The following is a 16,161-nucleotide window of genomic DNA, read 5'->3' on the forward strand; positions in this document are numbered from 1 at the left end:
CTACTCTCTTGCCCTCCCTCCCCACACCCACACATCCCTTAACTCTCCACTGGAGTAAGTATCCCTTTGACTTGCCTGGGCTGGATCAGGCCTGGATGACTGAGGCCTTGGCTGTCTATTTAAGCTGCTTCTAGCCATGCATGTAGTGCAAGTTTCAATCAGAGGACTGTAGGGATGTGCAGGGACACTGGGACTGTGGCACCAAGGACTGCTATTGGGAAAAGGGTTTGGTGGGTTTTCTTTTTCTCTATAAAAAAACAAAAAGCCAAAAGTGAATCCAAAAGGTATCTTATATAGTGGAATTAGCAATGAAAGCTCAATTAAAGTGAAAGAATGTTTTAAGACCAGAGAGTATGGCTTTTCTAGACCTTTGGGCAGCACTTTTATCAACATCAGAAGCATTTGCCTAGATATGTGTGACATAAGTTCTGTACTTTAAGCCACAAGCCAGCTCTTGATCCCAGAGTAAATTTCTAGGTGCTGCACCTCTTCCTCCACCTAAGCACTGCTAAAGACATGGTGATAACTTCATCTCTTCCCCTCTCCACAGCCTTGCCTCTAACAGCAGTGCCACTAAGAAGTGAAATGGCCAGAGGGGTCTTGTTATTGCCTAATGGAAGTCACCAGCCTTTACTGTCCCATGACTACAACCCTGCTTGCTTTGTGTTTTTCATAAAACACAAAAGTATTATGGTTTTTATGGTCCTATTTGAAATAGGATTTTTTTAAATTTGATTTACCTATTCATCATGTATCGATTTGTCACCCAGTCATTCCTACTTGCTCAGTTACTAATTGTGGGAAGGACTCAATTAAAAAAAAAAAAAGCCAAGCAACTTTTACCTTTTAAGAAAACCTCTGACTTGTTCCATCTGATACTTTGAGATATCTTTATTACATTTATCTTGTTTTTCTTTAGTTGTAGTTATAGTTGCTGGCCAATTAAACATGTGTCTTCGAGACGCTGAACTTACTACTGAGCATCTGTCAAATTCAATGTCAGTCTCTAATTTCTCCCACGCTTGCTTCCAGTGAATAGGAGTGTACCAGGCAACAGCCTAACAAAAATGATTCATTAATATCAAATACAAGAGCAGTTAGATAGATTTTTTAAATGTCATAGGCTTATTGCAATAACATTTCAAAGTCAAACAGTTTAATGTCACTTACTTACCGTGCGTGAATTAGTGGAACACCATGAGGATGTAATAAGACATCCTGGCCTTAGTTTCTAATTCTGAGAATTATAAGGGGCATAACCTCAGGCAGATTAGTCACTTACTGTCTTGGGCTGTGTCGTCCATATATGAAATGGGGAGGGTGATAGTAGGGAATTGCTATATGAATGTGTTGTGAGATTCAGCTAAACTTCTAAATTTCATAACTATAAAGAACTATGCAAAAAGTAGTTGTAATGTTATCATTAAAATTTAAATATTTTAGATATTATATATATGTATATGTGTATATATAGGTCTCATTTGAAATGAGGAAATGGGCAGTAGAACTAGAGACATGGAAAGGAAACCACTTTTGAGCTAGAATCCTGCGTGGAACTATTAAGGAGACTAACTAGACTCTGAATTTCCTGAGGATAGAAACTATGCAATAGTTATGCTCTTTTTTTTCCAGCACCTAGCATAATGCTTGGCGGACACTAAACATATGTAAATGTTTCCCATAGGAATGAACCGGTCAGTTTCACTCTTTGACTAGCAAATAAAATTATATTTGTGTTTACGTCACCCTGCAGAAATAATCCGATCCTATATGTGCAAAGTAGTTCAAACCAGAGTAAAAAGAGTAGTGTAAAGACTAATCCCACTGCAGGGGATGACAACTTACTCAAACGGGCATTCCAGGAGCTTAGAGACCTGTTCTGTCTGGTTCAATACTCAGTGCCTGGCAACAGTCTGCATACTAAGTAGAAACCCCAAATGTGTTTGCAGAGTGAATAAATGGGTGGATAAATGTGAAGAAAAGTCTGAAATAAGAATGCCTTAATCTTAGAATTTTGCCAATGATTTTTATGAGCCTGAGTAAATAATTTAGATTACATCACCTTATTTTTCCCAACAGTGAAAATCATTAGAGAAGTATTATAAAATTCATTTTAAGCCCACTAAAAGATCTAAAGGTGAGTAAAGGCTTCAAAATTACATCTAATGAGGGTTCTATCTAATGACAACTGCTGTTCTTACAGAAAGACATAAAGTGGCTCTTAATAAATTAGCAAGTCTACTCTAAAGGAAGAGTTAAACTAAGCATGAGGTATAATGTAGTAAGCAAGACAAACAGAGAGATAGATTCTAATCAATGTGTTATATGGATTAGTAGTTATATGACATAGTAAGACTGAAGGTAAGAAAATGGCAGGTATTTTAGAAAAACCGAAAGAATGGTTTTGCAAAAGGAATAACTTTTTTGTTGTATACAAAGATATCTTTCAATTTTATTAGTGTGTCTTTGGGCATATATTTATGCTAATGTTATGCTAAGGAAAAGGTAGAATGAAAATATAAAATTGTCAAATACTGGGAAAGAGTTACCCAAAATTATTACTAATACACTTAATTTTATAGTGAATAATGTATAGTTGTTACAAATTAGACTATAGATCCTTTCATTAGAATATTAGTCTCTTTTTTTTTGAAGATTTTATTTATTTATTTGACAGAGAGAGACGGCCAGCAAGAGAGGGAACACAAGCAGGGGGAGTGGAAGAGGAGGAAGCAGGCTCCCAGCAGAGGAGCCTGATGTGGGGCTCGATCCCAGAATGCCGGGATCACGCCCTGAGCCAAAGGCAGACGCTTAACGACTAAGCCACCCAGGCGCCCCTAGAATATTAGTCTCTTAAGAGCAGATATTGTGTCTTATTCTACACTGTATTCTCAGCACTTACTATAGCCATTGGAATAGAGAATCATCTCAACAAATATTTGAGAAATGAATAAGTGAATAGAAAAAATCTCTATGTAGTACTTCCTTTCTTATCCCGCTCTTCAACCTAAATATCATAAATAAAATCCATCCTTGACTCTGAAATTTTAAGTACTTCTTAGAAATATGGGCTATGAAAATTATTTTTGTCAAATTATAAGTAGCTCTCTGGCACTCTGGCCCTGGGAACAGGGTGCTGTTGATTTGCCTGACATGTTCTTGCAGTTAGTGATGGTTTTATCTAATCTATTAAGGATGGGAAATACTTGAGTCAGCTAAGAGGAGAAGGGGAACCTAAGGACAGCAATCCATTCTTCTTTTAATTTAATTCTTAACTGTTGTTAAGAATAGGACACTGACTTCACCATTCGGTTTGCACAGAATCGTTGTACAGTTTGGGCTTGTTCCAAACTTGCTTTGTTCTCTCCAAAGAAAATCCGATGGTGGCTGATGCTTTGCTTCAGAGGCAGCTGCCCACACCTGTAGGAAAATGGTGTGTTAATGACAAATGCTATTTGAGTTCCATGTAGTTTTGCATATGTCAGAGGGTCACTGCAATGTATCGTTCTGAACAGATGAGGTTCTAAAATATGACTTTACAATATATAACGTCAAGCTGTGTAACACCAAGCAGCCACTATATGTAGTTTAAAGGAAAGCACAAGAAAGAGAGGAAACCTTCCAGCATCAGCTAATTACCTGTTCTCTAAGCAAATAATCTCTTTGCTTTTCTTTTAAGGCTTATGTTTGCTTAGTTTTAGGAACCTAGGTATTTTGTTTTAATAGCTGAATCATAAAAACAAAAGGCATTCAGGGCGCCTGCGTGGTGTATTTGGTTACCTCAGTTACCTCACCGACTCTTGGTTTCGCTCAGGTCATGATCTCAGGGTTATGAGAGCGAGCCCCGCACTTAGCGTGGAGGCTGCTTAAGACTCTCTCTCTCTCTCCCTCTGCCTCTCCCCCCCCCAAACAGATAAGTAAATCTTTAAAAATCCCCAAAGGTATTGTACACTAAATTGAGGAAAGCCATGGAAATTTAATTATGGGTATTAATTTACATTCAGGAATGGACAAAGTGGGACAAGCAACTAGTAACAAGAAATCACATTTTACCTGGAGATTGAGTGATGAAGAAACTGGTGCTAAGCCAGTCTGGCTGGGTGAGGTTTTTCCTATAAAATTCAAGTTCATAGCATTTATATCTCATACTCACTGTTACTGTGCAGTTGGCCTGCATTATGATATGCGGAAGGAAGCGGTAAAAAGAGACTGTTTGTCCATTCACATTTTGCTGGAGAATATGACCTCCAATCTCCAGTTCTTTGTCAAGGGAAGAGTTAATGAGTCTCACGAATAAACCCTTGACATTTACTTCAGCTATTTTAATGTCTCCAAGAGCGCTAAAAAAGAAAGCACAAAGATTATAGAGTGACTTTAGAGAAATGTGTGCTTAGTTCATTTTAAGAACTGAATAATATGCTTTAAAAGTACAACTTTTAAATAGCTGTATATTCTATTGGACACATTCTATGTAGAAATGGTGTATTTTATAACCTAAGACATATGGTTTGATCTCTTAGTTCTGTTTATCTGTGTAATGAAATTATCTCTTTCACATAAAATAATTAAAGGAAAGTTAAAAAGTGCTTTAGGTGTCAAGGTATAAATGCCATAGGAAGAGGTGATTGTCATTATTTAAATTTCCTTCTATTCACCATAAAAGCATGAGACATGAAACTATCAAGTAAATAAAGAGGAAAGGTAAATCATTTAGATTGTTTCTGATAAAGTTACTCTGAAGATGAATAGCAACTATGTGCTTAAAAGAATTTACAAACTTAGAATATTATGCAAATATAAGATGGTAATTTTTCCCTCTAACATGTGTTGAGAGCCTAGTATGTACCAGGGACTAGGGTAATAAACGTTTTTACGTTAGCTTTTCTCAAAGTGTGGGTCACAACCTAATAGTACATCATGAAAGCCCTTCAGTGGGTTATAGCTGTCATTTTAAAAATGAAATGCCAATAATAATAACCAATACTTATTATGTGCTGGATACTTTTTAATGATTATATCTACAAATTCATATCCACAATTCCAAAATCCATAAAGTTCTGAAAAACCCAAAACTTAAAAAAAATGCATTTGATGTTTGATGAGTACCAGGTGTGGTATATAAGAGATGAATCACTAAATTTTACAGCCAAAACTAATGTTACACTGTATGTTAATTAGCTGGAATTTAAATAGAAACTTGGAAAAAAATATATTTGAGACAAAATCTGACCTGATTGCTTTGGTGGCAAAATCTGACCTGAAACTGAGGGGAGTCTAGTTATAGTCTTTATTTTTGATTTTTGTGAATTATTCATATGTTTGGCTGTGGACAAATTAATGTTTGATTTCGGATACTTTTCTAAGCCCTGATGGGGTGTTACATAATATGTGTTCTAGTCATCATACTACTTTCCTGAAATCCCCCAAGTTCTGAATTTTGAAATACATCGAGTCCCCAAATATTTTGGTAAGGATATTGTGAACTTGTAGATATTCACTTAATTCTCATGATAAGGCTACATATTTCTTACTGAAAGTCATGGTAAAAAAAAAATTGAGGTACACTAATATTTCATTTAATTCTCACAACAACCCAGTGAGACAGGTTCTATTTTTAGTCCCATTTTATAGAATAGGAAACTGAGGTTTAGAGAGATTGCCATGTTCAAGATCACTCAAATGTTAGCACTTGCTCTTCTGTCTCATTCAAGTAGTAAATTCTCAAAGACGTTTGATGTAACCATTCAAATTGTTTACAGTCTGTATATAGCCTGGTGGTTGAGCACTGCTAGAACACACACACACACACACACACACACACACACACACACACGCAGATTGCTGCCACTGAATAAACCGGTCTCCAACGGTCTCCTTAATGATTCCCTTAGTAATTGGAAGCAAGCGGGTGTATGTGTGTGTTAGCAAGTTGTGTTCTTCATGAGCTGAACTAGCATAGTCTTTTATTCCTCCAACAATGTACAAATCCCTGCCGTCACATCTCCATCCTTACTCTCAGCAAATAATCTCACTGGGAAAACAGGATCATTAGAGAGAAGTGTGTTTTCCTACTTTCCACTTAGAAGCAGGTTCACCATACCCACTTGACCTCTTCTTGGTTCCAGCCCATCTTGTATCAGTGGAAGAGGGGCCCTTTTCCCATCTAAAGCGAAACCCTCTGTTCACCACCTCCTCCTGCTACTTCAGCATCTCAGTCCATTCATTATTCTCCTTTAACGTCCACCTCTCCCTCCACGCTGCCCCATTCCCCCAAATATGTATGTATCCTCAAACTGCTACCACCTTAAAAAAGAAAAAAAAACCCACGATCTTCCTCCATCTTCCACTTCATAGTGCTATTACAATCAAGCTTTGGAAAGACTATGTCATTAATTCTTCACTGCTTATGACTCCTCAATCCACTACCATTTACTTCTGCCTTAGACCAAGATGACCAATGTCCTCCCAGTTGGTAAACAGAGTGGTAAATTAAATGGTTACTTACTTTTTATTGAGGTAAAATTGACATATTATATTAGTTCCATGTTTACAACATAATGATTTGATATTTGTATACACTGAGAAATGATTGCCCCAATAAGTCTAGTTAACATTCATCACCAGACATAGTTACGAGTTTTTTTCTTGTGATAAAAAAATTTTAAATCTACTCTCCTGACAACTGTTAAATATGCAATACAGTAACTTTTTATTGAAGTATAATTGATGTACAATATCCTATTAATTGCAGGTGTGCATCATAGTGATTTGATATTTTTACACATTAAGAAATCATCCCCATGGGAGGGGAGTTAAGATGGCGGAGGAGTAGGGGACCCCTTTTTCAGCCGGTCCCCTGAGTCGAGCTGGATAGGTACCAGACCAGCCTAAATAACCACGGAATCAGCCTGAGACGCAGGATGATGCATCTGGATCTCTACAAATGAACATCTCCAGCGCTGAGTATTGAGGTACGAAGAGGGGAGCTGTAAACCGTGCACAGATATCGGAAGATAAACGGAAGGGGGAGGGAGCCGCCGCGTTTGGGCGCCGGGAAGCGGCAGCCACCTGCACGGGGGAGCAGACGGACCCATGGAGGGCACCCGCGAGAGAGCGGACTGAGACCGGTGAGCCGTGAATGCGTGCCACCAGGCATCTCCCAGAACACCGGAATCCCGGTGTGCTCACGGGATCCAGACTGAGGCCGGGAGCTCCTGGAGCGCGCGCGGGGCGGCTGGTGGCTGGCGGGCCACCTGCACGGGGGAGTGGGCGGACTCGCGGTCGGCACCCGCGAAACAGCAGACTGAGACCCTGAACCGGGTGCGCGCGCCACCAGGCTTCTCACGAAACTCCGGAATCGAGGTGTGCTCACCGGGCATAGACTGAGACCGGGAGACCTGGGAGCGTGCGGGGCGGCCGGTGGCTGGCGGCATTAGAAACACAAAGGACAGAGACGCACCGGCCCTGGAAGTGAGGGCAGGGACGCCGGGTTGGTGCGCACATCCCGGGACGCTGCAGGGTTGAGCAGCACCAACAGTAATAGAGTTAAAGTGGCCAGAACATCAGTGGAGAACGGGCCGCAATCCCTCTGTTCTGTGACAGTGCAGCCTCTGCTGCTCTGACTCTCAGAAGAGGCTTAGCCGGCCGCCAGGGAAAGCCGCCAGAGAACAAAAGCCTGGAAATACTGGCTCAGAGAGTGCCCATCCCCATCCCCCCTCGCAGGGGACACGGAGACTCTAACCAAACAGGGTTGCCTGAGTATCAGTGCGGCAGGCTCCTCCCCCAGAACACAGAAGGCAGGCTGAAAAATCAAGAAGCCCACAACCCGAGGCGCCTGGGTGGCGCAGTCATTGAGCGCCTGTCTCCGGCTTAGGGCGTGATCCCAGCGTTCTGGAAAGGAGTCCCTCATCGGGCTCCTCCGCTGGGAGCCTGCTTCTTCCTCTCTCACTCCCCTGCTTCTGTTCCGTTCTTGCTGACTGTCTGTCTCCCTCTCTCAGATAAATAAATAAATAAAATCTTTAAAGAAGAAGCCCACATCTCTAAGATCCCTATAAAACAAGGGGCACGGCCTGGGACCCAGTCAATAATTTGGGCTCTGGACAACCCCGCAACCTCTCCTCATCAGAATGACAAGAAGGAGAAGACCCCCCCAGCAAAGAAAAGACAGTGAGTCTGTGGCCTCTGCCACAGAAGTAATGGATATGGATGTAACCAAATTATCAGAAATGGAATTCAGCATAACAATGGTCAAGATAATGAGTAGACTTGAAAAAAGTATTAAGGAAAATGTTACTGAGAATATAGAATCCCTAAGGGCGGAAATGAGAGCGAATTTGACAGAAATTAAAAATTCTATGAGCCAAATGCAGGCAAAACTAGAGGCTCTGGGGCGCCAGGGTGGTACAGCGGTTGGGCGTCTGCCTTCGGCTCAGGGCGTGGTCCCAGCGTTATGGGATCGAGCCCCACATCAGGCTCCTCCGCTGTGAGCCTGCTTCTTCCTCTCCCACTCACCCTGCTTGTGTTCCCTCTCTCGCTGGCTGTCTCTATCTCTGTCAAATAAATAAATAAAATCTTTAAAAAAAAAAAAAAACTAGAGGCTCTGACGGCCAGGGTCACAGAAGCAGAGGAAAGGGTTAGTGAATTGGAGGATGGGTTAATAGAGGAAAAAATAAAAATAGAAGATGGTCTTAAAAAAATCCACGCCCACGAAAGTAGGTTACGGGAGATTACTGACTCAACGAAACGATCCAATGTTAGAATCATCGGCATCCCCGAGGGGGTGGAGAAAAACAGAGGTCTAGAAGAGATATTTGAACAAATTGTAGCTGAAAACTTCCCTAATCTAGCAAGGGAAACAAAAATTCATGTCCAAGAGGCAGAGAGGACCCCTCCCAAGCTCAACCATGACAGACCTATACCACGTCACGTCATAGTGCAATTCGCAAATATTAGATCCAAGGATACAGTATTGAAAGTGGCCAGGGCAAAGAAATTTCTCACGTACCAAGGCAAAGGCATCAGAATTACGTCAGACCTGTCTACACAGACCTGGAATGAGAGAAAGGGTTGGGGGAGCATTTTTAAAGCTCTTTCAGAGAAAAACATGCAGCCAAGGATCCTTTATCCAGCAAGGCTGTCATTCAGAATTGATGGAGAAATAAAGACATTTCAGAATTGACAGTCACTAGCCAATTTCGTAACCACGAAACCAGCCCTACAGGAGGTATTAGGGGGGGTTCTATAAAAGTAAAAAGGCCCCAAGAGTGATACGAAACAGAAAGTCACAGCCAATATAAACAAAGACTTTACTGACAACATGGCAGAATTAAAAGCATACGTCTCAGTACTCAGTCTTAATATTAATAGTTTAAATTCTTGCTTAAAACACCACAGGGTTGCAGATTGGATAAAAAGAAATGACCCATCCATTTGCTGTCTACAAGAGACTCATTTCGAACCCAAAGATGCATTCAGACTGAGAGTAAAGGGATGGAGTACCATCTTTCATGCAAATGGACCTCAAAAGAAAGCTGTGGTAGCAATTCTCATATCAGATAAATTGGATTTTAAACTACAGACTATAGTTAGAGACACAGAAGGGCACTATATTATTCTTAAAGGAAGTATTCAACAAGTGGATATGACTATTATAAATATATATGCCCCCAACAGGGGAGCAGCAAGATACACAAGCCAACTCTTAACCAGAATAAAGAGACATATAAATAAAAATACATTAATAGTAGGGGACCTCAACACTCCACTCTCAGAAATAGACAGAACACCCTGGCAAAAACTAAGCAAAGAATCAAAGGCTTTGAATGCCATACTCGATGAGTTGGACCTCTTAGATATATATATAACACTACACCCCAGAACCAAAGAATACTCATTCTATTCTAATGCCCATGGAACATTCTCAAGAATAGACCATGTTCTGGGACACAAAACAGGTCTCAGCCGATACCAAAAGATTGAAATTATCCCCTGCATATTCTCAGACCACAACGCTCTGAAATTGGAACTCAACCACAAGGAAAAATTTGGAAGAAACTCAAACACTTGGAGACTAAGAACCATCCTGCTCAGGAATGACTCGATAAACCAGGAAATCAAAAATCAAATTAAACAATTTATGGAGACCAATGAGAATGAAAATACAACAGTCCAAAACCTATGGGATACTGCAAAGGCGGTCCTAAGGGGGAAATACATAGCCATCCCAGCCTCACTCAAAAGAATAGAAAAATCTAAAATGCAGTTTTTATATTCTCACCTCAAGAAGCTGGAACAGCAACAGAGGGACAGGCCTAATCCACGCACGAGGAAGCAGTTGACCAAAATTAGAGCTGAAATCAATCAAGCAGAAACCAGAAGTACAGTAGAGCAGATCAACAGGACTAGAAGCTGGTTCTTGGAGAGAATCAATAAAATTGACAGACCACTGGCAAGACTTATCCAAAAGAAGAGAAAGGACCCAGATTATTAAAATTATGAATGAAAAAGGAGAGGTCACAACGAACACCATTGAAATTGGAAGGATTATTAGAAATTTTTATCAACAGCTATATGCCAATAAACTAAGCAATCTGGAAGAGATGGAATCCTTCCTGGAAACCTATAAACTACCAAGATTGAAACCGGAAGAAATTGATTTCTTAAACAGGCCAATTAATTATGAAGAAATTGAGTCAGTGATAAACAACCTTCCAAATAACAAAACTCCAGGCCCGGACGGTTTTCCTGGGGAATTCTACCAAACATTCGAAGAAGAAATAATACCTATTCTCCTAAAGCTATTTCAAAAAATAGAAACAGAAGGAAAGCTACCAAACTCATTCTATGAGGCCAATATTACCTTGATCCCCAAACCAGGCAAAGACCCCCTCAAAAAGGAGAATTACAGACCGATCTCCCTAATGAATATGGACGCCAAAATCCTCAACAAGATACTTGCTAATAGAATCCAACAGTACATTAAAAGGATTATCCATCACGATCAAGTGGGATTCCTACCTGGGATGCAAGTGTGGTTCAATATTTGCAAATCAATCAGCGTGATACATCATATCAACAAGAAAAGACTCAGGAACCATATGATCCTCTCAATCGATGCCGAAAAAGCATTTGACAAAATACAGCATCCTTTCCTGATTAAAACCCTTCAGAGTGTAGGAATAGAAGGTACATTTCTCAATCTCATAAAAGCCATCTGTGAAAAGCCTACTGCAAATATTATTCTCAATGGGGAAAAGCTGGAAGCCTTTCCCTTAAGATCAGGAACACGACAAGGATGCCCACTCTCGCCACTATTATTCAACATAGTACTAGAAGTCCTTGCAACAGCAATCAGATGACAAAAAGGGATCAAAGGTATTCAAATCGGCAAAGAAGAAGTCAAAATGTCTCTCTTCACAGATGACATGATACTCTATATGAAAACCCAAAAGAAGCCACTCCCAAACTATTAGAAGTTATAGAGCAATCCAGTAATGTGGCGGGATACAAAATCAATGCTCAGAAATCAGTTGCATTTCTGTACATGAATAACGAGAACGAAGAAAGAGAAATTAGGGAATCCATCCCATTTACAATAGCACCAAAAACCATACGTTACCTTGGAATTAACTTAACCTGAGACGTAAAGGACCTTTATTCTAGAAACTATAAATCACTCTTGAAAGACATTGAGGAAGACACAAAAAGATGGAAAGATATTCCATGCTCATGGATCGGAAGAATTAACATAGTTAAAATGTCCATGCTACCCAGAGCAATCTACACTTTCAATGCTATCCCGATCAAAATACCGAGGACATTTTTCAAAGAACTGGAACAAATAGTCCTTAAATTTGTATGGAAACAGAAAAGGCCCCGAATCTCCAAGGAACTGTTGAAAAGGAAAAACAAAGCTGGGGGCATCACAATGCCGGATTTCGAGCTGTACTACAAAGCTGTGATCACAAAGACAGCATGGTACTGGCACAAAAACAGACACATAGACCAATGGAACAGAATAGAGAGCCCAGAAATGGACCCTCAGCTCTTTGGGCAACTAATATTTGATAAAGCAGGAAAAAACATCCAGTGGGAAAAAGACAGTCTCTTCAATAAATGGTGCTGGGAAAATTGGACAGCTACATGCAAAAGAATGAAACTTGACCACTATCTCACACCATACACAAAAATAAACTCCAAATGGATGAAAGACCTCGATGTGAGACAGGAATCCATCAAAATTCTAGAGGAGAACATAGGAAGCAACCTCTACGACATCGGCCAAAGCAACCTTTTTCATGATACATCCCCAAAGGCAAGAGAAACAAAAGATAAAATGAATTTATGGGACTTCATCAAGATTAAAAGTTTCTGCACAGCCAAGGAAACAGTCAGAAAAACTAAGAGGCAGCCCACGGAATGGGAGAATATATTTGCAAATGACACTACAGATAAAGGACTGGCATCCAAGATCTACAAAGAACTTCTCAAACTCAATACACGAGAAACAAATAAACAAATCAAAAAATGGGCAGAAGATATGAACAGACACTTTTCCAATGAAGACATACAAATGGCTGACAGACACATGAAAAAATGTTCAAAATCATTAGCCATCAAGGAAATTCAAATCAAAACCACACTGAGATACCACCTTACGCCAGTTAGAATGGCAAAAATAGACAAGGCAAGAAACAACAATTTTTGGAGAGGATGTGGAGAAAGGGGATCCCTCCTACATTGTTGGTGGGAATGCAAGTTGGTACAGCCACTCTGGAAAACAGTGTGGAGGTCCCTTAAAAAGTTAAAAATTGAGCTACCCTATGATCCAGCCATTGCACTACTGGGTGTTTACCCCAAAGATACAGACGTGGTGAAGAGAAGGGCCATATGCACCCCAATGTTCATAGCAGCAATGTCCACAATAGCTAAATCGTGGAAGGAGCCAAGATGCCCTTCAACAGATGACTGGATTAAGAAGTTGTGGTCCATATATACAATGGAATATTACTCAGCAATCAGAAAGAACGAGTTCTCAACATTTGCTACAACATGGACGGCACTGGAGGAGATAATGCTAAGTGAAATAAGTCAAGCAGAGAAAGACAACTATCATATGATTTCTCTCATCTATGGAACATAAGAACTAGAATGATCAGTAGGGGAAGAAACGGATAAAGAAAGGGGGGGTAATCAGAAGGGGGAATGAAACATGAGAGACTATGGACTATGAGAAACAAACTGAGGGCCTCAGAGGGGCGGGGGGTGGGGGAATGGGATAGGCCGGTGATGGGTAGTAAGGAGGGCACATATTGCATGGTGCACTGGGTGTTATACACAACTAATGAATCATCGAGCCTTACGTCGAAAACCGGGGATGTACTGTATGGTGACTAACATAATATAATAAAAAATCATTATAAAAAAAAAAAAGAAAGAAATCATCCCCATGATAAGTCTAGTTATCACCTGTCACCATACAACGTTATTACAATATTATTGACTATATTCCCTATGCTGTACATCAGCATGATTTATTTTATAACTCAGAGTTTGTACCTCTTAGTCCCCTTAACCTATTTCATATGCCCCCAACGCCTCCCAACTCTGGTAACCAATAGTTTGTTCTGGTATCTATGAGACTGTTTCTGTCTTGTTTTGTTTGTTCATTTGTTGTTGTTGTTGTTGTTGTTGTTGTTGTTGTTGTTGTTGTTGTTGTTGTTGTTGTTAGATTCCACATATAAGTGAAATCATGCAGTATTTGTCTTTGTGTGACATTTCATTTAGCATTATATTCTCTGGGTCCATTCATGTTGTTGGAAATGGCAAAGTTTCATTCCTTTTTATGGCTGAATTATATATATATGGCTGAACATACTTCTTTATCCATTCATTTATTGATGGGCACTTAGGTTACTTCCATTATCTTGGCTATTGTAAATAATGCTGCAATGAAGATAGAGGTGGGCATATATCATCTCTTGAGACTGTTTTCATTTTTCAGTAAATACCCAGATGTAGAATTGCTGGATCGTATATTATTAATTTTTTGAGGAACTTCCATATTCTTTTCCATAGTGGCCACACCAACTTACAGTCCCGCTAACTTAGTCTTTGTCTTAATGTCTCTGTGGTATTTGCCTTTACCAGATATGCTTTCTTTTTGGAACTCCTCTCCTTGTTTACCGAAGTCCATTGTTTTCCTTCTATCAGTCTGGTTGCTCCTTTTCAGTCACTCTCTCTCTTTTTTTTCTTTTTAGTCTCTTTTTCAGAGTCTTCTTCATCTATCTCTCAGATACTGATCCCTGGGATTCTGTCCGTAACCATCTTTTACTTTCACCACATTCCATATATGTGATATCACCTATGAACAGGGCATCGGTAATCTTTAATACACTGATGACTGGTAAATCTAAATCTCTTGCTTAGATTTAGCTGCTGAGCTTTGGACCCATAGAAATAATTGACCACCACAGACCCCAAAGATGTCTCTGAATCAACATACATCAAATTGAATTCATCATTTTGGAAGGGTGGGAAACCTATTCCAGTGAATTGGATCATCATTTATCCTGTTGGCCATGTCTGAAATTTCCATTACTTTCTCACTCTCTTAACCTTCTTGTGTTATCTATGACAAATACTATTGATTCTATCACTATATCTTCTATAAACATCCATGCTACGAAGTTGGTGTTTTCTCTGGAAGGAAATGGTCAGTTATTGCAATATTTATCCTTGTTCTGGATAGCAAACAAAGATTGTTCTGAAAACAAAATGGAGAATAGTTAGGAGGGTACAGAACTGGAGAAACCAGTTAGAACACTGTTAAAATATCACACAGAGGTGAGGAGGACCTAATGAAGACCACAGCAATATGGATGGAAGAAAGAGGATGTTTTTATATTATGATTGAGTTCATAGTTTTTAAATAAAATAGCACTTAAATATATAAACATATTTTTAGAAGAAGAACTGTGCAGTAGTAAAAGTATTATTCATGCTATTTTAAGTTGCTATAATGGTGATAATTTGTTACGGCAAGCAACAGAAAACTAATATCCACTTCTTGTAAATTTTTTTAATGTTTTTTTTATTATATTGTTAGTCACCGTACAGTACATCCTTGGTTTCTGATGTAAAGTTCAATGATTCATTAGTTGCGTACAACACCCAGTGCACCATACAATACGTGCCCTCCTTACTACCCATCACCAGTTTATCCCATTCCCCCACCGCCCTCCCCTCTGAAGCCCTCAGTTAACTTCTTGTAAATTTTTAAATCATGTGCCAGAAATGTTGTCAGAGTTTTCTGTCTTCTATTGTTCCTTTGAATGTAAGTTTCCTTTTTCTCTGGCTAAGATTTTCCATGTCTTCAGTTTTTCATTTGTTTGCTTGTTTGTTTGTTTGTTTGTTTGTTTGTTTGTTTGTTTGTTTGTTTAAAGGGGGGTTGGAGAGGAGGGACAGAGGGAGAGGGTGAGAGAGAATCTTAACCAGGCCCCAGGCCCAGCATGGAGCCAAAATCAAGAGTCTTAACTGACTGAGGCTTAACTGACTGAAGCCACTCAGGCACTCCTCTTATGTCTTCTGTTATAGAAGTTTTTCCAATATGTACCCAGAGGTTTGGGTTTTTATTTTTCTTTTATCTTTCTGGGGTTGGTAGTGCTTCTTGCATCTGTGGCATGATGTCTTTCATTAGTTCGGGAAACTTCTCTGCTATACTTCCATCAGTACTGTTCTACCTTCATCTGTGTCTTCTCTCCTTAAGTAACTTCAATTACAAGTAGGTGGATTTTTTTTAATCTTTCTCTATTTGTCTTTATGCCTGTTTCTCTTTGTCTAATATCTTTGCAATTCAGACTGGGTATTTTCTTCTAAGAATGTTTTAGTGCAATAATTCTCTCTTCTGTTGTATCAAATATATTATTAAACCCACCTACTTCTGAAATAGTAATTTCTCTTATTGGATTTTTTAGTTTTAGAATTTCCTTTTGATAATTTAATAAGAATAAACCATTAAAATATTTAGTTTCCAGTTCTATCTTGTCATTTAATTCTTTGAATATTTAGTCATTGTTATTTTAAAATCCCTGTCAGATAACCATAATATCTGCACCACCAAGGCCTGTTTTTATGTCCATTTTAACCTTAGTTTTTGGTTAA

General features: G+C 39.4%; 1 protein-coding gene across 1 annotated transcript in view; it reads right to left on the reverse strand.

Moving 5' to 3' along the window:
- Window positions 1-16,161, reverse strand: part of LOC123802276 (lamin tail domain-containing protein 1) — a 47,049-nt gene continuing 30,888 nt past the window's right edge. The window contains exons 4-7 of the mRNA XM_087857659.1: window positions 4,154-4,340; window positions 3,301-3,420; window positions 844-1,058; window positions 1-247 (exon numbers count right to left, since the gene is read on the reverse strand). Coding sequence (XP_087713785.1) covers window positions 1-247; window positions 844-1,058; window positions 3,301-3,420; window positions 4,154-4,340 — 769 coding nt within the window. The remainder of the gene's footprint in view (window positions 248-843; window positions 1,059-3,300; window positions 3,421-4,153; window positions 4,341-16,161) is intronic.

Source organism: Ursus americanus, chromosome 31 (genome assembly GCF_024610735.1).
Source record: "Ursus americanus isolate L20-20 chromosome 31, mUrsAme1.1.p, whole genome shotgun sequence".
Lineage (NCBI taxonomy): Eukaryota > Metazoa > Chordata > Mammalia > Carnivora > Ursidae > Ursus > Ursus americanus.